General features: G+C 39.0%; 1 protein-coding gene across 2 annotated transcripts in view; it reads left to right on the top strand.

The window, feature by feature from the left end:
- NOX4 (NADPH oxidase 4) overlaps positions 1-25,394 on the top strand; it is a 113,302-nt gene that overhangs the window by 16,912 nt on the left and 70,996 nt on the right. For both annotated transcript variants that reach the window (XM_048295050.1, XM_048295051.1), the window contains 5 exons: positions 607-679; positions 5,216-5,296; positions 9,144-9,372; positions 11,350-11,514; positions 11,645-11,707. In XM_048295050.1, the coding sequence (XP_048151007.1) occupies positions 607-679; positions 5,216-5,296; positions 9,144-9,372; positions 11,350-11,514; positions 11,645-11,707 (611 nt within the window). The remainder of the gene's footprint in view (positions 1-606; positions 680-5,215; positions 5,297-9,143; positions 9,373-11,349; positions 11,515-11,644; positions 11,708-25,394) is intronic.

The following is a 25,394-nucleotide window of genomic DNA, read 5'->3' as shown; positions in this document are numbered from 1 at the left end:
ATCATTAATATTTTTAACCTTTCCTTCCCAAGTGTTGGCTGCAGATCACTCTCACAGACCTTGCTCTATGGGCAACAATTTCAGGCATGATACAATGCCATGGAGAGTAATTTCAGGCTCTTCCTCATTCCAGAATGAAATGGGCTGGCAAAAAATTGTAGTGACAGCTTGCATAGAAATTGATTTGCTTGAAATTCTGTCCCTGACCAGGTTTTTAATTGTCATGATCAACAGAGTGTAGTGTTTGGAATAAAAAAGAGACAGAAACTTGTACAGTCGGTCTTGCAAGTAAACAGTGTTTATTCTTAGTTACCTGCTTAGACACAGATGTCACAAGCAAAAGATGACAGGAGCAAAGACAAATAGGAAATTGTGATGCATGGTGAAATGCAAGGAAAAGGGTATTTTTCTTTGGAAGGTGGGGAATTACACAAGAACTCATCTTTCCTATCTGGTTTGGTATATGAGTTGTCCTCAAGGCATAAGTACATTCAAGAGTTTGATTAAATTATGATTTGTGTGTCTAATTCCACTTTCTTAAAAGGTCATAGTAGACAAGTATACCTCTTCACAGTTCAAATGTAAGCTATCTTATGTCCTTTTTAGTTCCAGGTCTGACTGGAGTCATTATGGTGTTAGTATTATTCCTAATGTGCACAGCTTCCACGTATGCCATCAGGTAAGATGTAATCTGATCATTATGCTGAAAAATGCCATTTCAGTAATCATATTCTCCTACTGATTAGAGTGTTAAAAATACCAGTTTTCTTGTCCTATTTTTTTCCTAGCTTGCAGTAAAATTAGCACAGTGAATTTTGTATTAAAACCATTACAAGACCTGATTGAATTGCCTTCTGAAAAAACTATTTAATGAGTGTGCTCGGTTAAAAATGTGGACTTTTAAAAATTTAAATAGTATTTTTATTCCTGGTTGTACAGGGAGACAGTAAACTCAGCATATGGGAAGTTCTGTCCAGTGCATAAATTAAGTCCACTGGAAGAAAAATAAGATGTTATCTTTATCTTAATTATTTTCACCAATTAATTGTAAGAATACACTGTAAAAAAAAAAGGTAACAAAAAACCAAACAAAAAAACCCAAAAAACCCCAAAATAAACCCCTAAAAAACCCAAAACCTGAAACTATCAGCAATGAAACAAACAGACAAAATTATGCTACTGAAGTCGAACGTTGCTTTTAAAAGCTCTGCTTCTGGTTGTCAGAGGTACTCTTTTTAATGTGAATTATAATATACCAAACAGCAATGCAGTATTGGCTCAGAGCAGCTGCTGGGATTTCTAAAGGTTTGGTCCTCCAGTGAGTTGACATTCTGACATGTGATAGTACCTGTGAATGACTGGTACCTTGGGGGATCTAGCCCAATGTTGAAGTCTTTTTAAGGCTTGGGTTCTGCAACTGAACATATAAAAATAACCTCTTCATTTTTACAGAAGTTGAATTCACAGAGTGTTTATGTAAGTGCATCATCTCAATTCAGCAAACATGGAAAGATACATTTATTATGTATCCTCAAACATTATTGGTGCTCCATTAACATGTGAGTTAGATAAGTGGTTTTGAACTCTGTTGAACTAATCTGTCTTTCCTGAGTAGCTGTGTTACCTGGCAATGTTATCCTGTGATTTGAGAAAGTAGTTCAGCAAATACTTGTGCATTTTCAGTAGACAAGGCTTCTTCCAGGGCTGAGACTTTTGTGAGGCACTGCAGGCTACAGAAGTGCAGGATTAGGCTGCTGCATGACATATCAGCATGGCTGCACATTACATGGTCCACACAGATGGCTCTACTTGGAAAAGAAAGACAGTTTTGGGAAGATGGAAAAATAAAACAATTACTTTGCTCTGCAGCATTGAGCCAGAACAAAGTCCTGTCTTCAAGGCCATATTAAATTAGAAAAACATAATGTATTAGTGATTGGGAAACATAGAAAAATATATGTAGTTGTAAACATTCTTGGAAATAATTTTGGGGTTCATGCAACATCTTTTGAAGTTACATGCTTGTTAGTTCCTTCCACAGTGAGTGTAAGTGCCAATACTTTCCCAGCTTTCTGCCATCTAGCCAGCAGAATCAAAGCCCTGAAAGAGATAATCTGCATCTCCTGTTACTCTAGCAATAATTCTTCTTTGGAAATTTTGTCCTGGCTTCTCCTTCAGGCATAGAGATCAAGCTCGTCTTTATTATAGCGTTTTCTCCTAAGGAAACAAGTTGCTGCATGCATCTCTGTCCCTTTTCAATCTCTCTCCCTGTGGATTCTCACGTGCCCTATCATGGCTGAGCTTACAGTGCAGTTTTAGGAAAGTTAATTGTAAATGTTCACTCTCTATCAGAAACTGAGCTTTGTAAAATATATTTCAGAGACTGTTACAGTCTTGGATTTCATCCCTAATCTGCTCTTGCACACTGACCTGCTTAGTGATTTCTTCCTTTGTATGTTCTTCCTGAAATTGTTCTATGCATGATTATGCCTCTATTTTCATGCCTTTTCAGTAAACTGTGCAAATAAGTATTAGAAGGATTGAATTAGCTGCTAATGTTTTAAAAGGGGGAAAGGATTATTGCTTGAAAAATTTTCTAAATTTTTGCCATGTCATACCTGAGAATTAGACCAACGTTTTTGTGTTCATTATTTGTTTTCAGTAGGGTTATGAAGTTACCAGAAAACACAATAAATCCCATCAATAAATGTTGACATTTCTGCCAACTTTAAAATTAACAATGTTTAAGATTTGGAAGTCACGTATTTAAAAGAACAATAAAAAGATAAGGTTCTGCAATGCCATCTATTTTTGTAACCAAATATTCTAGTCTTCAATTTCATCTTCTTAACTACCACATATATCTTCCTTTTCAAAAATGTCTGTAACAGGATTAAAAAAAAATTTTCCAGAACTGTGCTGCTTAGTGTGTCTCTTTAAAGCATGATAAATTCCCCTTACCTTTCTCAGTAAATTAACTCTTGCAGGTCTTCATCTGCAAAATTCTAAAGTAGGTTAACCAAAATTAAATATTCAACTTACTTCAAATTTTCAGGACTTCACATTCCTAAGAAATGCATGCATTCTGTGAATAGTGTCTATTTTAAGCCCTAGGAATGTAAAAAAAGGAAATGTTCTGAAGAGCTATAAAAATGTGTGTATAGGAAGATTATTGACTATATTGGAATACTGTATATATCTGTAGGGTACACAGTTCAAGGATACAAGTAGGAAATGCATAATTATTGCACTGTTGGAAAATACGCTTCATGGTAAGAGGTTCAAGGATTTACACGCCTGTATAATTTAAGGAGGTGAAGTTCAGAGGGCTTGCTCACGCTTAGGGGAACTTGATACATGTGAGGAACAAGGATTTTATAGTAGAGGTATCTGTAGGAGTGCTGAAAGAAGAATAAAATGCTCAGCAGGCTGGAAGCTGACATTTAGACGTTTTCAGACAAGAAGTGTACAGTAATTTTAATCAGTGACAATAATTAGCTGTTGAAAGCAACATGTCAGAAGCAGTCCGGGGATAGACTTTTCATCACTGAAATTTTGAAAAATTGGTGCATTCTGAAAAAGGTGTTCAAGAGCCAATAAAACAAATTCAGTGTGCAGCTTTTGGTATTGTAGTATGATACCAAATTAAATCAGAGCTCCAAGACCTGTCCTTGTCCCTTCTCATGGTATGGGGGTTTAGCCTAGATGATCTTTAAGGTCCAGTTCTAGGATTCTGTGACCTGTTTTGGGCCAGAGGGTAAATTTTGCTCTCTTTGTGCCTTCCAATTCTGCTTCCACTCTGCATACCATTGTTCTTATTTTCCTCTTGCTGATGATTACTCCCACAACTCCTCACGGATGCTGATGAGTGACTTCATGGAAATGCTTCTCAGGGTGTGGGGAGTTAGAAAAGGTTTGAGCAGCTTCAAGGAGGAAACAGTGTTAACATAGTGCTGACTGGGGGAAGAATGGCAGTGTGGAGGGAGGATTTCAGAGCCTTGCTGTTGCTCTGTTCCTTCCTTTGCTTCCTTCTTTGTTCCTTTCCCTGTTTGGATTTCATTTTGGTAGCCCTTGTATTATCAAAATTGCTTTTCCTCTCTTGAGAAAGAAAACAAATTCTGTATTGACAGAAATACATGCAGTATATGCTTCAGTTGTCTTGAAGGAAGAGCAGTTATATAGAAGACCATAGGAGATAGGAGAGCAAAAAAATCTGCAAAAAGTTATCTGTGTCAGAGGGATAGCTTCTTAAACCATGTTCTCAGAACTAAAGATGTTTTTTATTTAATAATTGGTTTGGTTTATGAATGGGGGTAGGTTTTTGGGTTTTAGAAGGGACTCTCCTACCGTGGTGTGTAGTGTGAGAGGTGTGTTTGTGTGCTATGAAGTAGGGTATTTTCTTAGCCATTTGGTTGTTGTTTGTTGAAAACTATTTTACTCTAGAAAAAACTATTTTACTCTAGAACAAAATAAACAAAACCATTCCAGATGGTTATTTTGTTTGGTCTTGCTTCTTTTCATATTGCCTAACAAATTACTGATGAAAGGAAGTGCTCTTCACCTCTCCTGATCTCACAGTGTTAATGTTCTTGTTCCTCCCAAAACCGTCAGTCCTAGAGCCATAATGTATGTGGCCTCCTGCCCTGGAAACTCTCCTGCCTGTGTGCTCCTGTTGTCTCATTGCTCTAGGTCCTGTTCCTCCTGTATCTCCTTCCACTTTATACCCTCACAAGTTTTTTACACTTCCCACTGGCCCTTCTGCTGCTGTCCATGCCACCTCTTTGTGTGTTACAGCCTTAGTGACACGTTAAACTGTATTGGGGCAGGGAGAATGCAAGGTCACACTCACTGTAAAGAGGTTGAGTTTTGAGACTGGAGGTGGAAGAACTATCCCAGCTGTAAGGATCTCGTAGAGACTATCTGGGACCTATGAAAGACCTATGTCTCTTAATTTCAGAAGAGTTCTCTGGCTGGCTCTGTACTTCTACATCCTTAACTCTCCATCTCAGCTTATTACTTCTGTGCCAGTCACTTGTTCTTCTCAACACTTAATTGTGTGCAAGTACAGTGTGCCTGTGGGAAAACATACTGGGCTTTGACTATTTTGCATGACTATGCAGTGTATAATGATGTCCTGTGTGCACAGGTCTGCTTTTAATTAGCAGTGATTCCATCTGAGTTGGAACAGCATTGAACCATGGTTTATTCTTTTCAGGGTTTCAAACTATGACATCTTCTGGTATACACACAACCTTTTCTTTGTCTTCTATATGCTGCTGATGCTGCATGTTTCTGGGTAAGTAAATGGAAAATACTGTTCCTTTTCCTGAAGCACAACCAGAAAAGAGCAGTTTCCTTGATTGCTGCTTTTCCCAAGCTTGCTTGAGCACAGTGGGCCAACTTTGGGACAAGATGTTGTCCTCTGGTGTGTGTTTAAATAAAGATCAGGTTGTAGCTTGGAGAATTGTGAGTGCTGTAGCCAACTAGCACAAACTTCTTCACTTTCGAGATTATTCCTTTTCCATTTCCATTGCCCAGTGTCTAGTGAGAAATGAAGAAAACATTGTTTCTTTTTCTGCCCTCTCTTACCTGTTTGCTGAGACAAGAATATGAAGCAAAGTTGCTTCCCTTGCATTTTCCTTTCTACCTTTCTTTTTGACTCCGAAGAAGAGGAAAGGATTGGCCTCTCCCTAATTACCTCTTTCTCTTTGCTTACAAAATTTTCTAGTTTTTCTTCTTTTTCTCACAAATATCAGACAAGTGTTTATGTGCCATGAAGCTGATGGTCAGATCTGTATCAGGCACAAACAAACTGAGCTCTGTTGCAAGGTAAAGCATCTTCCAAAACTTATGACATATGTCTGCATGGGTTGGGGGTTGGACTAGATGACATTTAAAGGTCCCTTCCAACCCAAACTATTCTATGATTCTGTGAAAATCTGTTCCATTAACATCTCTGAAGTTTCATCTGTGGATGTAGATGCAGAGTGCAGAGGAGGGAAGGTGTATTTGAATGAGGTTTTTTTCTCCATGTCATCAAATACCTACTGAAACACAGGGTGCTTGAATGTGTGACACTGAGCACTGCTGCTTAAACTTGGAAAAGGAATTAGACCTAGCAAGAACATAGTAGGAATACGTTGCTGAATAAAACATGCAGCTTGAGAAATAATGAGTTCAAAACAATTGAAACTCCTGGACACAATTCCAGTTTTTGGTGAGTTTGTTGGGGGTCTTGGGGGAATTTTTTTTGGGTCATTGTTTCTTTTAGGGGTTTATTTGGGTTTTTTTGGTTTGCTTTTTTTTTTTTTTTCCTATGGCATTATCACTTGTTTATAGCTGGGGAAGATGGATCTAACCTGTTCTCCCCATCCTAGGCCAGGATGAACTTTTCCTAAATTATTCTTGACAGGTGTTTGTCTAACTTCTTTAAAACATCTGGTGACTGAGATCGTCTAACTGCCCTAGGCAATCTGTTCCAGTGATTGCCTTTGGGGTATTTTTCATGTCCAGTTTAATTAATCTCCTTCATGGTATTATCCTTTACCTTTGTTTTCCTAACCATATTCCATTTACCAAGTTTGCAAACCAAGGCGGCAGTAATATACCAAGCATTTAACGGCATATTCTGGTACACAGCCTCCTTAGTATAGAATTACAAAGGTATTCAGTGCAAATCTGAAAGAACTGAGTGTCAGAAGTGGGAGAGGAATGAGTCATGGAGAGTGGGAGTCAGTTCAACTTTAAAATGCTGCCTAAATGTAGGTCTCTACATGTTTTCTCAGTGTCTTTCCCATTATGGTCTAATGAGTTCTCATAAATACAGCCAATGGAGCCTGAAGGATGCTTCAACTAATTTTCTGTTTCAGAAATCTACATTGAGGTGAGCCGGACTGATTCCTGGCTCCATTAGTGATATTGATAAGATCAATAGGAAGTGGCCACAAGTTGCACAAGGGGTGATTTAGATTTGGCATTAGGAAAAATTTCTTCACCAAAAGGGTTGTCAGGCACTGGAACAGGCTGTCCAGGGAAGCAATAAAGTCACCATCTCTGGGGGTATTTAAGAGATGTGTAGATGTGGTACTTAGGGACATGTTTTAGTGGAGAACACAGCAGAGCTGGGTTAATGGTTGGACTTTATGATATTAGAGGTCTTTTCCAACCTAAATAATTCTGTGATCTGTTTTGAGATGTAAGAAAGCTTAGATAACCATTCTTAGGTGCCCAAATTACTCCTGTGTGGGATGTCTTAGAGATTTGCAGATGCATGGCCTGTTGCTGTACAGAGCAAGGCATCTCCTGTGGCTGGACTGTGCAGGCAGGTTGAGTGAGGTTTTACCTGTCTTAGGAGTAAAGTATTTCCATGGTATTGCTGGATTCTTGTTTTGTTTCAAACTGTTGTAGGTATGTTCTTACAGTATCCTCTTATTCAGGTAGCCAGCCACTTTTCAGCAATATATAAAGTGTTGTGATTCATCTGTCATATGTTAATGGTTTGTTCAGTGCAGAACTCAACCTTTCTGGGCACTCATCTTGGGTGTGTAAGGCTTACTTTTCCTTGACAGCTTCAGAAATGGGAGTTACTGAGCTTCTGTTAGCAGGCAGCTTTGCCACTCAGTTAGCATGTTTGTAATAGTTTAAATAAACTAGAGATCACTGGAGGGGATGCTCGTGTTTGCAGCTACTCTCAAGGCAATCCTCTCTCGGGATGTGCTGAGAACAGAGAAGCTGTGGGAGTTGCTGGCAGGCATACACACAAGGTTCACTTGAAAAATATTGCATGGGCTTTGACTTCCAGCTAAATCCATGAGGCACCATAATATTTATAGAGCAGGGAATGCTATGGGTATCTGTCACTTTGCCAGTATGTGGTGACCAGCAGTGATGCCAGATGCAAGCGATAGGCATGGTTGAGCAATAAATGCAGGCAGAAGCATGGGTGTAGGTGCAAGGACACTTCCCAAACGATTCTCCCAGGGTCAGATGTGGAATTTAAGAGTGAGCAGGCTTAACTTCCAAGCTGACATGATTCACTGGACCATGTAGGAAGCTTGTTACTAGCTGTCAGGACTGCATTTTGGTAGGGAAGATTGCCAGCAGCCTGTCAGAGCCCATTTAGGTTGGGGATATTGCAGATGTCCTAGTTCTTTCTTCTGAATTAAACTCTGTTGCTGCTTTGTGTATGTTGAGGAGAGGAGGGGGGAGCACATGTCCTTGATGTTTGATTGTATACTTGAGCTGAGCCTTCACAACAAGGCTTAGCACTCAGAGGGCATTGTCTCAGTATGTCTCATTTCCCACCCAGCACCGTCCTCTACAGGTGTCATTCAGCTTTTTTTTTTTTTTTTTTTTTTTTTTTTTTTAATATTCTTCCTTCTGGTCTTACGGTCATCAAAGCTAGATTTGGAGACAACTAGTACTTCTGAGGAATTTTATTACTACTATTATCTGTTCTTCCCTATTTTTAATGTTTCATTTATGTCCTGAGATATCCGAGAGTTTTTAGGTTTCCAATTCTTTCTTCAGTGTTTCTAGCTGCAGCTTCAAAGTTCTCACTTCATTTCACTGTAAATTTAACTTAACTTGAGGGGGGGAAAAAAACGGATGAACCCCATAAAATAATTTGCAAGGAAGGTTCCTTGGCTATCATGCAGGACTTTGTTTTTTCCTTCTATTTATTTGTGTGCAAACCTGATAGACACCAAGTAGTGGGAACATTCCTGCAGTTTATGATTTGGCAGCTTAGGCCACTTCTGCTATAAGATTGCCTTAAAAACAGGGCTTGCTGACTGTAGGGAGGATGAGTGAAAACAGCCTGTGATTGAATTGGAACTGTGATTATTTAATTTTTTTTTTTGAAGGCTCCCCCAATATTTTTCCCCTTTCAAGCAGTGTTAAGCTTGAGGCTGTTCAGTGGGGGAGTGCCAAGTGAGCTGGAAAAGTTAAACCTTGCCTCTAGTGACAGAAGGCTCTATTGTTGCAAAGCTTCAATCTCATTGAAAGTCCTTAAGGCAAACGGAATAAAATTTCTAACAGAAGAGGAGGCTTGTGACTGCTTTCCAAAGTCCTCTCCAAATGAAGGTAAGTTGTTTGTTATTTACTGTTACTTCAGTGCCTTTACTATCTTTATTTTTCTGTAGGGGAGTGCTCAAGTACCAGACCAACTTAGAGGAACACCCTCCTGGTTGCTTTAATCCTAACAAAACGCTCCGACAGAATCTGACTGTGCCAAAGGCTTTTGAAGAGCTGCTTCCTGACTATACTACTGAGCCCTTCCCAGAGGACCTCCCAGTACCAGAACCCTTTGTACAAAATAGCTTTGTGAGAGTTTGTTCCGAGGAGCCCAAGTTCCAGTCGCACTTCCCAGAGGTCTGTATGATCCGACATTTCAGGTATTAAAAGCCATGCCAAGCCTTTCAGTCAGCCATAACCGCTAATTATTGCTTTTCCAGACCAGATGTTTTAATAATGGAAAATATTAAAACCTTTCGAGACATTCAAAGATTTGGTGGGGAAAAAACAATCTGTATTTAACCCTGATGTGCATTACAATGTGGTGCATAGAACAGGGAGGCTGAAAAAAATGTCAAGAGATTGGCTGTAGTGTTCTTTTTTGAACAACACTGTAAGAGATGTATTGATCCTGCTAAAAATGTGATTTTAGTGTCGCATTTCAGAGCAAACATTTATATAACATTTCATAAGGTCCTTTTGTAAGCATTGTGTGGCAGTAGTTAATTGAAATAATCAAGCTCCATTTGTTCTCTTTTTTACCATGCAGATGCAAGTCCTAATACTCATTTCTGGGTTGCAGTTGGTTGTGGTTTGGCTTTTATAGTCTGTTGTTTGCAGACAGGCTTGTTTTATATGTGGCATGGGTAAATGAGTATGATGACAGTGGGGACAGTAAAGCCTTTTCTTTTTCTGTTTTCCATTTTCCTTTTGTTTCTTTGTGTTTTGTGGCAGCAGCTTTTTCTTCATCCAAATTTTCTCTTTTCTTTTGAGAAAAGATGATCTGGGCTTTACTGGCAAGTAGCCTGAGGAAGCTTGCAAATATGGAGGTCACGAGTCCAAGGGCCACCATTCAATATGGTCCCATAACAGACCCCACAGGAGTTTATTGTTTTTTCCCTGTTGAACTTTTTGTCCCTTACTAGCTGCAGTGGGAACCCTTTTTCTACGGAGCACGTAATCGTAATGAGAAACACTTAATTCTACATTGAATTCCTCCAACTAAGTTCTTTGGATTGGTATTTTGTTGTGGTAGTACTCCTGAATTACAAGCATCAGTGTATATCTGGCTCCACGTGACCCACAGGACAGCAAGGAGTCTTCTTGGGGCTTAAGATGCCTGCTTTAGATCCATTTATGGGAAAGGAGTCATGGAAAGAAGTGGCCACTCAATATTCTCCTGGCAGCCTTGAAACACTTCTTAGGACTTTTTGGATTTGGAAATATTGTGATACCAAGTTTAAAAAAAAAAAAAGTCTGTGAGGTACTGAGACTTGCAAGGCTTTTTTGCTGGAAGTAAATACTCTGCTAGTAGCAAGAGATGTTTATGTGTAACATCAGAAATTGGGAAGGGAGGGAAGATAGATGAGGTTTGAGGGCACTTCAATGCCACAGCTCCAATGACTGATCAGATGTGTAATTAGTACATAAGTCTGCCATAAGCTATTGGTAATTGACTCTTAGGATGGGATTTAGCTGAGCAGCTGCAAATGTCTCCATCTGGAGTAGTCACCCAGGACTCCCCATATAATCAGTGCAGAGAAATGGGCATTTCCAGGGCATTTTCTGTCTAGCATACACATCTTCCATGGGAGAAAATGAATTGCAATTCAGAAGTGCTCATTTCTTTCTGTTGTCTATGATTTTACACTAGTTTAATATCAACATAAATTCTATAGAACAAGAATGGAGCTTTCTTCAGTTTTTACTTGAACCTGAGATGACTATAAGAAGGTAATAAGTTAAATGATATTGCAAGTCAGACAGGGTTTTCCCATAAATGTTAACCAGCTGTATAGTACTCTGCTCTGTGTATGTACTGTGTCTTTCATTGCTGAAAGCAGCTGCAATCTAACTACATAAAACCAGAATAATGTGGTAGCAAATGAGGTCATTGGCATTTTTTTCCTGATGAGTTTTATTATTGAAATTGCTTGTGCTTGTGGGTGATGCTGCTGGTTAGACTGATTAAGGCTTCAGAACACTCTTGGTTTCTGCATGTAGAGAGGCGTGGATGTTAAATGTGAAGTGAGATCCTGCAAGCACTCATGTAGTTGTGAAAATAGAAAACAGAAAGTTAAGTGTTTGAGGTAACCTATTTTTGTTCTCCCTTAGACCTGGTTCTGGATTTCTGGACCTCTGTGCTTGTACTGTGTGGAGAGGCTGTACCGCTACATCCGCAGCAATAAACCAGTCACAATAACCTCAGTAATAAGCCACCCCTCCAATGTCCTTGAAGTCAGGATGATGAAAGATGACTTTGAAGCAAGGCCTGGTCAGGTGAGTTAATGTGCCTCTAAAAAATCACTCTGCTTTCTCATGAGATTGTCTGTAGGGATGACTATCACTCTGTAAGTACTAGCCCATCACTGAATGCTTTGAATGTATCTTTTCTGTGGTTTTATTTCAGTATGTTATTCTCCACTGTCCCAGAGTGTCCGCCCTGGAAAGCCATCCATTCACTCTTACAATGGTAAGAAGTAGTGTTCTTTTCGGTTCTTTCTCTTCTATTTATATTTGGTAAGCAAACGGTCTTTGTTTCTTTCAAGGTGACAGTTCTCACCAGAAAGAGCTTATGTTTCATTTATGAGGGTACCAATGAATATGAAATGGCATGATTATTCTGTGTGACAGTACTCAATACATATTTAATTTTCTCTGCTGTTGAGAAAATGATAATGGGAACTTTTTTCAAAGTCATCCATAAGTGAAAATCAATAATAAAAAAATCAATAAAATCCTTATGATTTTGATAATTACTCTAAAAGAAGTTTCAGCCATACTTCTAGACCTTAATGCAGAATGAGTGCAAATTTTAATGAACTTTTGCCATCTTTCTTTTTCAATGAAAGGACATTTCTGCGACTGCCTTTTCCAAAGTCAGAAAAACATCAGGTTTAAAAAAATAAGTTTCTAAAATTGTCTTCTGCTTTATTTTTATATTAAGAGGTATATCGATGACTTAAGGTGATATACCAGTGAGATCATACAATATTAGGATTACTACTTACTCTACTCAATTGGTCTAGAATGGGAACTGAAACCTCTAGAGACAGACTGGAATAATATGCAATTGTATATAAATAGACCTGAAGTTCTTCAGGAGTACTCAGTGCAGAGACCTGGGAGATTCTGCTAAAAAACCACTGCACTGACTGGCTATATTGTTACAAAAGCAGTGTCTGAGGTTGAATATTAGTGGCAGCTTTTTCCTTCCAATGGGAGTAAATGCTTTTGGATTGCCTGAATTGGTCATTCTTCTTCAAGAAAACTGCAGAGATAAACATTCACGTTTGATTATTTTCTTTGGACTGATAACTGATACTTTATCCCCACTGAGTTATAGCTAGTGCTATGGAACAGTTGAGATGTTTTAATGCTACCTCAGAAACAGAGGGCACAACCAGGTCCAGTTCTTTGGGTTTGTGGAGTGTTTTATTTTGGTTTGTTAATTTACTTATCTTTATGCTGAGCCAGGAGTCACAGGGGAACCCACACTAAATTCCACTCAAAGTAAAATTTGTGCTGTAAATCTAGGAATGAATCTCATTTGAGGGAAGCTGCCTCTGTATAGCTTAGCAAAGCATTAATGGCACTTTTGCAAAGTTTTCATGGCTATTCATTTTGCCAGTACAAAGCAGAGGAATATGTTATTTATCTGTTGTTAATGGCAGCAGGCACTTTTTAAGAGTGTCCTTTGTATAGTGCTTGAAGATAACTTGATATGAAATGCTGGAAAATTAAATGCATATATGAATTTATGCAGAATGGTTTAGTCAGTATTTATTTATATTTTTTTTATTACATTAGTGATCAGAACATAAATTTCAAGAATTTAGTTCAAGTCTTGGGTAGCTCTTTCCAGTTATTTTTGCCCTAGCATAGCTATATTTAATATAGAGCTGGTCTCTGCCAGTGGGTACATCTTATTTAAACATTAATCTCAAACCATCATGTTCCTAATTTCTCACTGTCCATCTCAGTTGAAATTAATATGGTGGTAATAATTTGATCATTATTAGTAAATGCACAGTTTGGAAACTGGGACGCTTGTTATAAAGGTTTAGTCTTCTTATATTAGGACACTGCTAAAACAAGGGATTTTGTGGTTTTAATTTTTAGAAATAATGTCATAAAAGAATATTTGGCTTGGTTCAGTAGTCTCTTATCTGGTAAAACTTCTTAGCTGTTATGGTGAGAGTTTTTGTCAGAGACAAGACTGCTGACAGACCTACTGAGTGTGGTCATAGGATGAAGTTGAATTGGATGTCAGATTCCTTGCCTGAGTTGAGGATCTCATCCAGTATTTAAAATGCCATAGTATGACAATGCATGTTATGAAAAATTATTTTTGCACATGAACTTCTAGAGCTAGGAGCTATGGGAAATAGATCTCTTGTTGCGAATTTGAGTTTTCTTAGTGAACATAAATAAATCATTTATATACAGATAATGTGCAGTATATTTCCAATATGTAAGTGTAGTTGATAAATTACAGTTTGTGTAAGTTTTACAAGCATGTATTAAATATCTAACATTAAAATTAGCAATTTCTACTCATGCACAATGCACTGTATTTTAGGTAAGTAGTACTAGACCAGCCAATTTCTGTTCATGCTCAGTGTTTTACACTTTAGTATGTGATGATATCCTTCAGCATAACAGCATATCCTTCAAGATCACACATATATTCTATTACAAGATATGAAGTTATCACTGAGTTGCCACAAGCATATTTTGCTACAACATTAACTGTACTGGAGAAAGGCTGTCATTGAGTAAATGACTTTTACAGCATGATGAGCATTCTAAGTGTCTAGATTTATTATAATCTTTTTACCCAGCCTAAGCAGGGGACACATTTCCACATGTCTTTCTAGGGCAGAGAATATGCTGTGGGCTGATGTCCTGCTTAGAAAGCTTTTTTGTTTTTTAATATGGTGGCAGCCATGGGCCGATGCTTCTAGAATGTGTAGGCAAAAGCTTAACTCAGTTGTTTCTCCACTCCCATCTGACCTACTTGTAGTTACCAAGCAAGCTGGAACGCTACTGCTGTTTCTTTTGTCGAATGATCATAGTCCCTGGGTTATTTTTCTAGGTTGGTAGGAGTGTGGGGCTTAGATCCACAGCAAGAACATCATGATGGATGTGTGTGGCTTCAGCTACTGGAAATGCAGTGCAGCAATGACTGCAGCAGAGATGGGAGGGAAGACTGCAGTCTTCTTCCTGGTGCTGTTGTCATACTTAGAATCATAGAATACTTTGGTTGGAAGGGCTCTCTAAAGGCCACCTAGTCCAACCCCGTGCAATAAGCAGGGACATCTTCAACAAGATCATGTTGCTCAGAGCCCCCCCATCCATCTCAGACTTGAATGTTTCCAGGAGTAGGGCATCTGCCAGCTCTCTAGGCAACCTGTTCCAGTGTGTCACCATCTTCACTGTAAAACATTTCTTCCTTATCTCTAGCCTAAATCTACCCTCTTTCAGTTTAAAACCATTACCCTGTGTCCTTTTCACAACAGACCATGCTAAAAAGTCTGTCCCCAGGCTCTATGTGATGTCCTGTTCACACTAGTGAAATATCTCACTGTGCCTGGAGCATGCTTGAGACAAGAAATGACCATTTCAGGCGTATCTTTATACTCCTAAGTGTGGGTAATAACCTTAAATGGAAAGGAAGGGGTGAGTCAGCATGAAGGGGTCGTGGAGATATTTTACTAGTCCCTTCCCTTTTTGAGGTTGTGTAATATTTACAGTTTAGCTCAGTTTCTTACATAACACCAGGGTGGAGGAACATGCAGGGAGGCAGTGTAAAGGCCCTGAACCCACTCCCATTCCACTCTGGCAAAGCTCCCATATGTTTCTCTTGGAGCCAGAGGGAGCTCTGAATTGTAACCGAGTGAGCATGAAGAGGCTTTATTTTCACACCCTGCCTTTGGGTGCCTTACATTAATAAGGTCCCCTTGTGCCTTCTGTTCTCCAGAAGTGAGAGTTGAACAGCCACAGTTCTCTGAAACTTTTTTTGTGGGAGATATGTTCTAGTCCTGTCATTAGTTTCAGCGCCCTTGTTTGGACTCTCTCCAGCATGTTCATGTCTCTATTGCAGTGAAGAACGTAGCACTGGACACAGGTCTTGAAGTGTGGCTTCACCAGTGCTGAATAAAAAAGGAGGATCACCCCCTCAACCGTCTGGTAGTGTCAGTTGTACATTCTGAAGTTCAGACTCTTGGAAATACCAGTTTTCTCTCATGATCGGTGTGATCTCCGTTTTTGAAGTGTGCTTCTACTGGGTTTTATTCACTAGCAGCTTTGTACTGACTAGTGTGACTCTTTGTCCTTGGGAAGTCTGAGAAAGGTAATGAAGAGATGGCCCAACATTTGGGATTCCTGCAAGTGACCTCCTGGACAGTTCTAGGTAGCACATGGTGGGCCACTCACTTCATAATGTCTTCATTGCTCCATTGTTTGGATTTAATTTCAACAAAAAGTTTACTTTTTAGCATGTTGTATAATATTTTTTTCATGATTTTTCATGGGGTTTTTTTTACACAACTGTACACATCTGTTACTGTGCTGTGTAAGTAACATACAGTGCGAGTAACATTTTCAGTCCTGTATTTTAGGTTGGGCATTATTGCATCTTAGAATTGAATTTGAGCAGAACACAGTCAATTCCAAGATATTTTCATCTGTAGTGAGGACACTTATGTTCTTTTATATAAATACTTTAGCTGAGTGTTTGTAAGTGGACAAATTATTTTTGTGTGTTTGCCTCTTGATGAACTCTTTAAAAGAGATTTGTCTTTCAGATCAAGTGCAAGATATGATTTGGAGATCAGACCATCCAGAGAAACATGCTCTGCTTCCTGAGACTGACATTTCTTTACACTTTTTGGAGGAAAGTGTGGAACTCGTCTGCTGTGGAATGCAATTTAAATGTAATTGTCTAAATCAGTCTTCAGAGACCTTGAAAAAGAAAACAAACATTATTGATAGTAGATTTCTAGTAGTAAGGATAGTCCTTCATTCTAGGTCATATATCCAAAGCATTGCTTCCGCTCTTCAGTATGCAAAGCCTAACCTCTTATCAAAACTAAGAAAAAAATTGTTTGTGGAGATTTTTTTTTTTTTTTTAACATTTTGGAGAGTGTTTGTTTCCTTTGACATTGTTCTGGTAGGTCTTCATTTCAACCTGTAGGAACAAGAAGAGTCTAAGGCTTGCAATTTACAGTAGCATTGGGTTTTTTTTCCATCTCCATCATACATTTTCCCCTTGGTGTTGAGTTCCCTCTCTTTCTGGACACTTAACTGTGTTACTGATGATTTGCAGCAGCATGAATCCATGATTACATGCTTCCTTTCTTTTTCTTTTTGCTAATGAATGGCTTCAGAAGCAGAGTCCTATTTAGAATATGTTAGTGTCTTAAGTCACTTTTTCTGCTGTGTTTCTGGAATTTCTTACATTAGCAAGCTGTGATTAGTAGTAAACATCATGGAGATAGCCTTGTGTTTTGCAGATTTTAAGATTTCAGAAGATGTTCTGGGTTCTCACATGATGTCTCTGCTGAATCCACTACAGAGTCAAAGCACAAACTCTCACAAGCTGCAGTTTAGACCACTTGGCTATCAAAAGACTGGTGTCCACTCTCATAAAGCTCAGTAACCTTGTTATTTCAGTAGTGTTGATTTTCTTGTGGCAAAGGAAGGTAGGAAAAAATTACATCACTTCATTTAGAGCTTAGACTGTAGCAGACCTTGAAATAAGGACAAGACTAAGAGGTGAATCCTTCTAAATTTGGAGATGGCTCAGATCTGAGGTTTAGTTTGGGAAAATTCTGTTTTGCAGCAAACATCCATAAATGCAGGAACAAATCATCTGTTATTCCAAAGTTTTGGCTGTCACTGGCTGCTTCCCCCTGGAACTAAAGTCTGAATATCCTGAATTTTCCTTTGATGACCTTTTTTTCTTTTCAGTTGACACACTCATGTATCTCAAGATACTCCTGTTGATACTTAAAGGCAGGTAGCTTGCACAAACACTTGTTGAGCTTTTTCTGTAACATCTCTAGAAGATGTTCTCTGCATATCCAGTGATTATAGCTTCATGAGGTAGAGTTAAAAGAGACAGGTGGCTCAGAAATGGCACATAGGAAGCAAAAACTCAAAACAAGGCTCAGCAAAGATCCCAGCCTTGAGGCTCCAGGCCTTTATGAAATAAGTGCTCTATTAACAGCGTGGGGGACTGCTTCTTCAGATCCTCCAAAGGGTTTTGGCTCTTCATTCAATGTCTAGATCCCAGTTCTGGTAACAGGTAAGCAGTGATCAACTACCTGCAACAAGAGGTTTGAAACCTTCTTTGCAACTAGAAAATTTGTTCCGTGTTATAGTGTGCTCTGACCTCCCCTATTTCAGTGCTGCATTTAGTCTGCTCTCGAATCCCGTTGAAGTAGAAACTGGAAGAGTCTGATGATAAAAAGCTCCAAGAACTTCTGCCCTTTTGCTGGTTCTCTATCTTTTTGAGCAGATGGTTAATTTGAAGCAGATCACATCAGGAGGGTTTGTAGTGCAACATCTTCCTTCTTTTCCTTCCACATACAGCTCTGTATGAGTAAGAAAACTCCAGAGGGAGGATGGTATGTGTGCATTTTTTAACAAGTCAAAGCTGAGTTTTTAGGAGAGGATAAGTTTGCATATGCAGATACTCAAATCCACTCAAATCCAAATATGTATTATTGAGGAAGAATACTTGCTTGCTTAGTATACAAATTAGTAAAGTAATATTGACTCCCAGGCAGAGAAACTCTTAAATCCATTAACCATCTCAGAAGATGTAGAAGAATTATCTGGAAGAGGTTTATGAAAGCACATGACAAGTTATATAATTCGCCTAAGAGTCTCAGAGCTATTACTTAATCACAGATTTTCTACCTCTAAGGGTTTTGTTTAGGTTTGATTTTTTTTTTTTTTTTGTAGATTGAGTTTTCCTCATTACCTCTGCACCTGTGTTTAAGTCCATTTGGTATCTGGATTTAGACATGATGGGATTAGAAGGTGGTGGCCCTGATCTGCACATTTTATGTTTTTGGGCCCGACTGCTTGTCAGAAATGTCTCAGCAAATAATACATGAGTATAAACAACATCAATAATAGCACATTTGCTTTTGTAAGAGAAAACCAGTGCTTTTTAGACCCAGAGTTCTCTTTATCCCTGGATGATCCAGGGTTCATTTAAAGTCAGTGAAGATTGTAACAGTCTAGCAGAGAAGTTTTAGCTCTAGGCTTCTTTTAAGTGAGAAATTTTGTTCTGCATAAGGAGATGATGGAGAAACATGTGCCCTGCACTGTAAACTTAAGAAATAAACTATCCACAACAGGAAAAGCCTAGGGGCCAAATTCTGAAATACTTCATAAAAAAATGGAGAAATTGTAGGAAGGTTGCCTGAGTAAGAAGTATGTAAGGACATCAAGAGCTAAGTTCATACTGTCAGATAAATACAATAAAAACAAAATCTGACATGATGACATTCTAATAAGATTTGTTAAATATCATGTGCAAATAGTTATGAAACTTGTCTTTATGAGATGATTTGCAGAGCGTTTAGGGAAATGGTGAAGTATCTTGCTGGCAAACTAAAGAAATCCCTAGAGCATGTCTGCTCTTCACAGAAGTAGAATATCTAGCAGCTGTTTGATGAAGAATTTAAGTAAAACAAAAATAGAATAGATTAATATTGCAGATGTCTTTAGTATTTCCTTAGACTTGTTTGTTTGGTTTGGGGATTAACAGTTGTGGGGTCTGTATAAAAACCCTACATAAACCCTGACTTTTACTTAAACTTTAAAATATGACCCTTTTGGATGAAGGGAACACAGAAATTTTTACATTCAAGTTCACAAAATCCCAAATTCTTCTTCAGCAGATAGTTTAAACAGAAGGTGGCAGATCTCTCTAATAAGCAGGTTTTGGAGTTTTTTGATTCGATGAAAGTAAATTTACAATACATAATAACCATCTACTGAATTTAGCAGAGAAATGTGTTTTCTCCCATCGAGATAGTGCTTCTAGTTTAGCTGCTAAGTCAGGTTAGAGCAAGGTCTAGGAACTGCAGGAGAACATCAAAATAAAAAAACAAACAAACTCCACAACAGCCTCCCCCCAGACAAACAACAAGAACAAAACCAGGGCACAAGCTTTAAGCAAGAATACAGTTAACATGTGGACAACATATTAGAGGAAAGTCAGGGCCTTGCCTCTTGCTGTCGTAAAATTAAGACCATCTGGCTGGTGGGGCTCTCTGCTTTAACCTGGCAAAATACAGTGTGTGCTGGTAGGGGAGTTCAGAGGGACACAGGGCTCCTCAAGGTGGTGGTGATCTGACTGGAAAACGTATTGACCCTTTGATGGCTCTTTCCATGAGTGTCTCACACCACGGGGAGCCAGTTAGCATGAGTCTGGAGGTGGCCTATAGTTTTGCTCGGGGATGATGGGACCTTTTGTGCTGTTCAGTTTCCTTGTCCTATGTTTGTCAGCTCCGTGCAGCGTTGCTTGGCAATGTGTCTGTGTACCCTTGGAGGACTTGGAGAGGCAGCTTTGGGCAGAAGCATTGTTCTTCTGCTTTTTATTCCTCCAGGTACAAAGGCTTGCATCCTGAGCATCTTGAATTGTTGTGATTTGGTTTTTTTTCCCTCTGAGCCAGCAACTTCAGATGCATAAATTATATAGGCTGAATATTGCTAGCATTGAAACATTTTTACTTACTCTGTTATAGAGAGTTGGACTTGATGATCCCTATGGGTTCCTTCCAACTTGAGCATTCTGTGACTCTGTGATGTGTAACATGCCTGCTGGGGTGAAAGGGTAGTCAGCAAGTTTTTTGCCTTGGTTGAGCTGCAGAGGAAGAGAAATGCTGATTAGTCTCTAAAAGTGTACCTTTATAGTGTATCCATAGCAGCAATAGAGTAGCAGTTGGACTAATACAGACCTGCTAGAAAACAAATAAAAAAAATTTGTATTATATATTCAGCAATTTATTTATTTTATGCAATATTGTATATGTTTTACAGCTATTGGTCTATTTACAATCCTAAGACAACATTATATTAAAGATCTGCGTTTTCTTGTGGTGCAATAGTGAAATCAAGGAACAAATAGATTGTATGGATAGGAATCTCAGAGACTGAGACCTAAAGAAAACAAAGATTTTTTTTTTTTTTTAACACTGAGAGTAACGTAACAACCGAGATTGCAGGGAGTGAATTAGCAAATGCTGAACTTACAGACTCATGGGAATTTTTGGGTGTGGGTTTGTGGTTTGTGTTACAGAGGAAGTTAGACCCCAGATGACCAGAATGATCCTTCTTGGAACTGCAGCTGCCCAGTGATGCATCCTGCAGTGTTATGGTGTGTTTTTTCCGCTAGCTAGACTGCAGGTGTCTGAGGTTGTACAGAAAGGAGTATATGGCAATGGAAAGTGAAAAGTGTTTGGGATATGTTTCTGCAGCTGCTTGCTGGGCTGCTTGCTGGGAGTTGGCTCTACCATGGAAGGGCTCTGGCTGAAGCCATGGGTATTTGAGGCATGGTGGTCTTGCCTTGATCATCCAGGCACCCTTGATACTTAAATCATGCTCCATGGTTAGGATTTCCCCACATTCAAGATGTTATGATATCATGTCTGCCAGTTAAATTAGGATAGCTGTAAGGCCAAGTCTCTAACAGGAAAAGCTTTTAACCAAAATCCAATCTGTAAAATAACATGAAACAGAAACAAACAGGGACATTTTAAAAAATCTCCAAGCCTTTAAGGCAGAAATGTGTTTTAAAGAATAACTCCACATAGTAACTTTTTTTTCCTCTGAAATTTGCTTCTTATGGGATTAATTAGTTAAAGCAGAGATAGCCCAGTGTTACAGAGTTCACCTCCTATGAGTCAGACTGAAGTCTAGCTACTATTTTTTGGCTACCTTTATATAGCATGCCTGTGTTTATCATTACTCCTCTCCATTTTCTAATGTCAGAATGAATCATTTTAGGAATGCTTATAGCAGTTCTGTATGAAACCAGACTAGGTGCATCTTACTGAGCTTCCAAGGTTCACATTTTCTTGTCAGTTGACAAAGTTGAAAACCTTTTATTTCTTTTTTTCTCTTTTTTTCTTTTTTTTCCCTTTTACAGGTGGAAAAATACATTGGTTGTGTTTAGTTCTTCTTTTTTTCCCCCTCACTTCTGCCTCTCTTCCAAACATGCCAAGTCCCTAATGTGTTTCTCTTGGTTTAGATAAGAGTTCATTGAGTCTGGAGCAAGGATGGACTGATGAATCAGGGTTTGCAGTGCAGCTGGTTCACCCTGGCAGGCCGGAACATGGAAACAGGGTCTCTGCACTGTTTGCAGTCCCTGCCAGAATATCTGCAAATCCATATAATGGATTTTTCCACAAAGTGAAAGGCTTCTTTAAAGGAGTTTCCTTTTATGTAAACAAATCCCACAACAAGCTTCTTAATTCCCCCAATCAGACACTTTGTTCTTCCAGCTGTAGCACAGATCTTCTTTGTAATTTTGCACACTGTTCAGGCCACCTACTGCAGCACCAAACGCAGAAGGTGATGTTTACTGTGTTGCAGTTTACTTGAGAGCAGTATCTCCACTGGAACCTGTGAGGAGCTTTCTTTGCAGAGCCACTAGGGGTATGTAACTTGGGCATCCCTTTCATCTCCATTCTTCTGATCACAGATATTCCTCAGTGTTATCCTGGTGCATGCATTAGTGTTTCTGTGATAGCCAGTAATCAAAACTTAACACCTCTCTAAAGAGGCTTCACAGTTCTTATGGCAGAGGTGCACAGAAGGACTGGAAGCATTTAGGAATTAACTTTTTATTTTCTTGCTAGTTTGATGTTGTCTCATCCCACTGCCTGCACCCCAAGGCCTAAAAAGAGTATTTTAAAATATTGAATAGTATTTAATAACATTAAAATAACTTCAGTAAAGTTTGTCCTTTTTCTTGTTCTGGACAGGATTTTTGACTAGGAGTAGATAAACAGTGATGTTAAATATTCAGTGTACTCTGAGCTAGAAGCACAGATGTTCATAACGTAGTTTTCAGTTGCTTTATGCTGGGCTCTCATGCACAGATTTCTCCACTGCTCATCACCTTGAGCAGATGATTGTACTGGTATAGAATCATAGAGTCACATAGGTTGGAAAAGATCTAACCCAGCACTGCCATGTCCACCACTAACCCAGGTCCCTAAGCACCACATCTGCATGTCTTTTGAACACTTCCAGGGATGGTCACTCCACCACTTCCTCAGACAGTCTTTTCCAATGCTTGACCACTGTTTTGGTGAAGAAATTTTTCCTAATACCCCATCTAAATCTCCCCTGGCGCAACTTGGGGTCATTATACAGTGGCTATAAAATAGAACTGCTGTGATCTAACAGTAATTAGTTTGCTCACTTTGCATTCATATAAAAGCAAGGCAGAGGACAACAGAGAACTGTTATCACAATATAAAATTATTAAATAAAATACATTTCAAGTATGTATTAATCTAGTAGTGCATTATAAATTAAATTATTCAGTTTATTAAAATTATCATCTAAATCTTGACATAGAGACAGATAGTAGAGCTGCAGTTACTGGTGAATGTAATTAATTTGGTGGTTTATAAGCATAAAGTTCTCCAGGGATTGTTGCAAAATCCCTGTGTGATAACTTGCATTTGTATTCCAAGTTAGCTTGAAGAAAAAAAGGAAAAAGTATATGGAAAGTTGTTCTTTTATCATGATGTAGATCAACTTGTATTCTCTAAATTTTGCCTACATGTAAAATACTATAATTTTGTTGAATGTGAAAATATATACAAAAATAGGCATTGTAAACTGAGGAAAGTCTTCCACCTTACTTAATACTAAGAACATAGTTTGGTTTCTCTGAGGGTGTAAATCTGCACAGCTCTATTAAATTTAACAGGATTCCTTTGCTTCCAGTTGTTTTTGGAGAAGGGCCAAATGCAGGCAGCTAACCTGATAAATGTAGACATTCACACCCATAAAATCTTTCACGTGTTAAAGGTGTAGAACACTTGAGGTTAGAATAAGGGGAACATTACTTCATGTAATTACAGTATCTGCAATAGTTAATTTGTGTATCATAGCATTTTAATCAAATGAGTGTGGCAAACAAGTTCAAAATGTGGGAAGAACTACTGAAAAGCACTTGTAACCTTTAGTTTAATGATGTCTACTCTCCCTTCTCATTACAGACTATTCAAGTTAGTGATTTCCCTTTTTGGAAAACAAGGTTGATTTAAGGAAAAAGACCTAAGATAAAGTTGTGGGGTTTTTTTTTTTTTGTTTGTTTGTTTGTTTTAAGATTGACTAATCTTTGTACTTTTCCACTGGGCAGTGTACTGGGCAATAAAGGAAAAGTAAGGGGCTGCATGTAACCCTCAACATAGTACAGTGGATTGTTTCCTAGGGCTCCCAGGTTAAAAGCAGAAGGGGGAAATCCAAATGTTATTTGCCAAAACACAGTTTCAAAATAATTTAAATTGTTTTTGTTCACCGCTCCAGAGAGGGCAGGGTGCATTCCGGATGCCACTTTGGCACACCTTTATTCAGCCAATAACCCCAGGTACTAGTACGTGATGGGAATTGTCTGCCTGGAGAGGAGCTCAGCAGAGAGTGGCCAGGGAGTCCTGGTGAACCCCGAGGTGACCATGAACCCACAATGTGCCCTTGCAGCAGAGAAAGCCAACAGCTTCCTGGGCTGTACGAGACAGGGTGTCACCAGCAGATGGAGAGAGGTGAGCCTTCTCCGATCAGCGACAGATTTGGGGCTCTGTGTCCAGTTCTGGGCTTCCCAGTGCAAGAGAGGCATGGATGTATTGAGGTGCAAAGAGTCATGAGGATGACTAAGGAACTGGAGCATCTCTGAATATGAGGAGAAGCTGAGAGAGCTAAACTGAGGGACAAGTGAAGAAAACAGAGTTAGTCTCCTCAGAGGCACCCAGTGACAGGACAACACAAACTGATTTACAGGAAGTTTCATCTGGACCTCAGAGAAACCCCACTGTTTCTCTGAGGGTGGCACAGGTTGCCCAGATAGGCTGTGGAGCGTCCATCCTTGGAGGCATTCAAAGCACAACTGAAAACTCTCCTGGGCCACCTGCTGTTGCAGACCCAGCTCTTGCAGGGGGATTGATGTAGCCAATCTCCAGAGGTGCATTCTAGTCTCAGCTATCATATGATTCTGTGATTTCATGAAGGTTAAATATAAAAGAGAATATATCATTGTACTTCATTACACATTCCCAGTGGTCTGTTAATAACACAGGAAAATTTACCCACTTTCATGATTAAACTTCTGAAAAACTGTCTTTGAATATTTCTTAAGCTGCTGGAATATATTCTCCAACAGTCTGGAAAAAGCCAGTGTTTGGAGTCTTAACTGTGTTTACAGAAATGAAAGAGGTAAAATAAATGTTTTGTGCACTAGAAACATATAAATACAAATTTCAACGTTAAAATTATAGGCACATAGGAAAGTCTGAAAGTCAGAAGAGGCCTGTGGAGATCATCTGGTTCAACCTTCTGGTGCAAAGGCTGCAGATTAGGTTATTCAGGGTCGTGTGAAGCTGAATTAGCAGGAGAAATGGTACCATTTCCCTGGCCGCCTATGCTATGATGCAGAACACTTCCCTTATATCCAGATGAAATTTCCCCTGAAATAACTTGTGCTCCTGGACTGTTGTCTTGTCAAAGTTTGTATCCCCTTGGGATTCACGGTGTTGAAGAGAGAGAGCATCTTCATCTTCTCTATAGCTGTTTTTTTAGTTATTGGAAGACAGACATCTCCCCAGACCTTCTCTTCTTTGGGTTACCCAAACACATTCCCATATTGACCTCTCTTTGACGGTCAGGTTGCCCAATCCTCTCACTGCTTTGGTGGCCCTTTGCTGGATCACCTACGTTCTTTCTCTCTTTTAAACTGGTGGAAATTCACTCCATGTAGCCCAGATTGGCATGTTTCTTCTGGTAAGATTTAGCAGCACAATGAGATTTTTCCAGACCTCTATGAGGATCTCTCATACCCAGTTATAAGTACCAAAATAGGTTTCCTACAGTCTAAAGAGAAATAAATCACATTTTTATTGGATAAC

The sequence above is a fragment of the Corvus hawaiiensis genome, chromosome 2 (genome assembly GCF_020740725.1).
Source record: "Corvus hawaiiensis isolate bCorHaw1 chromosome 2, bCorHaw1.pri.cur, whole genome shotgun sequence".
NCBI lineage: Eukaryota > Metazoa > Chordata > Aves > Passeriformes > Corvidae > Corvus > Corvus hawaiiensis.
The sequence above is the reverse complement of the archived record's forward strand: the minus strand, read 5'-3'. Positions and strand labels throughout refer to the sequence as shown.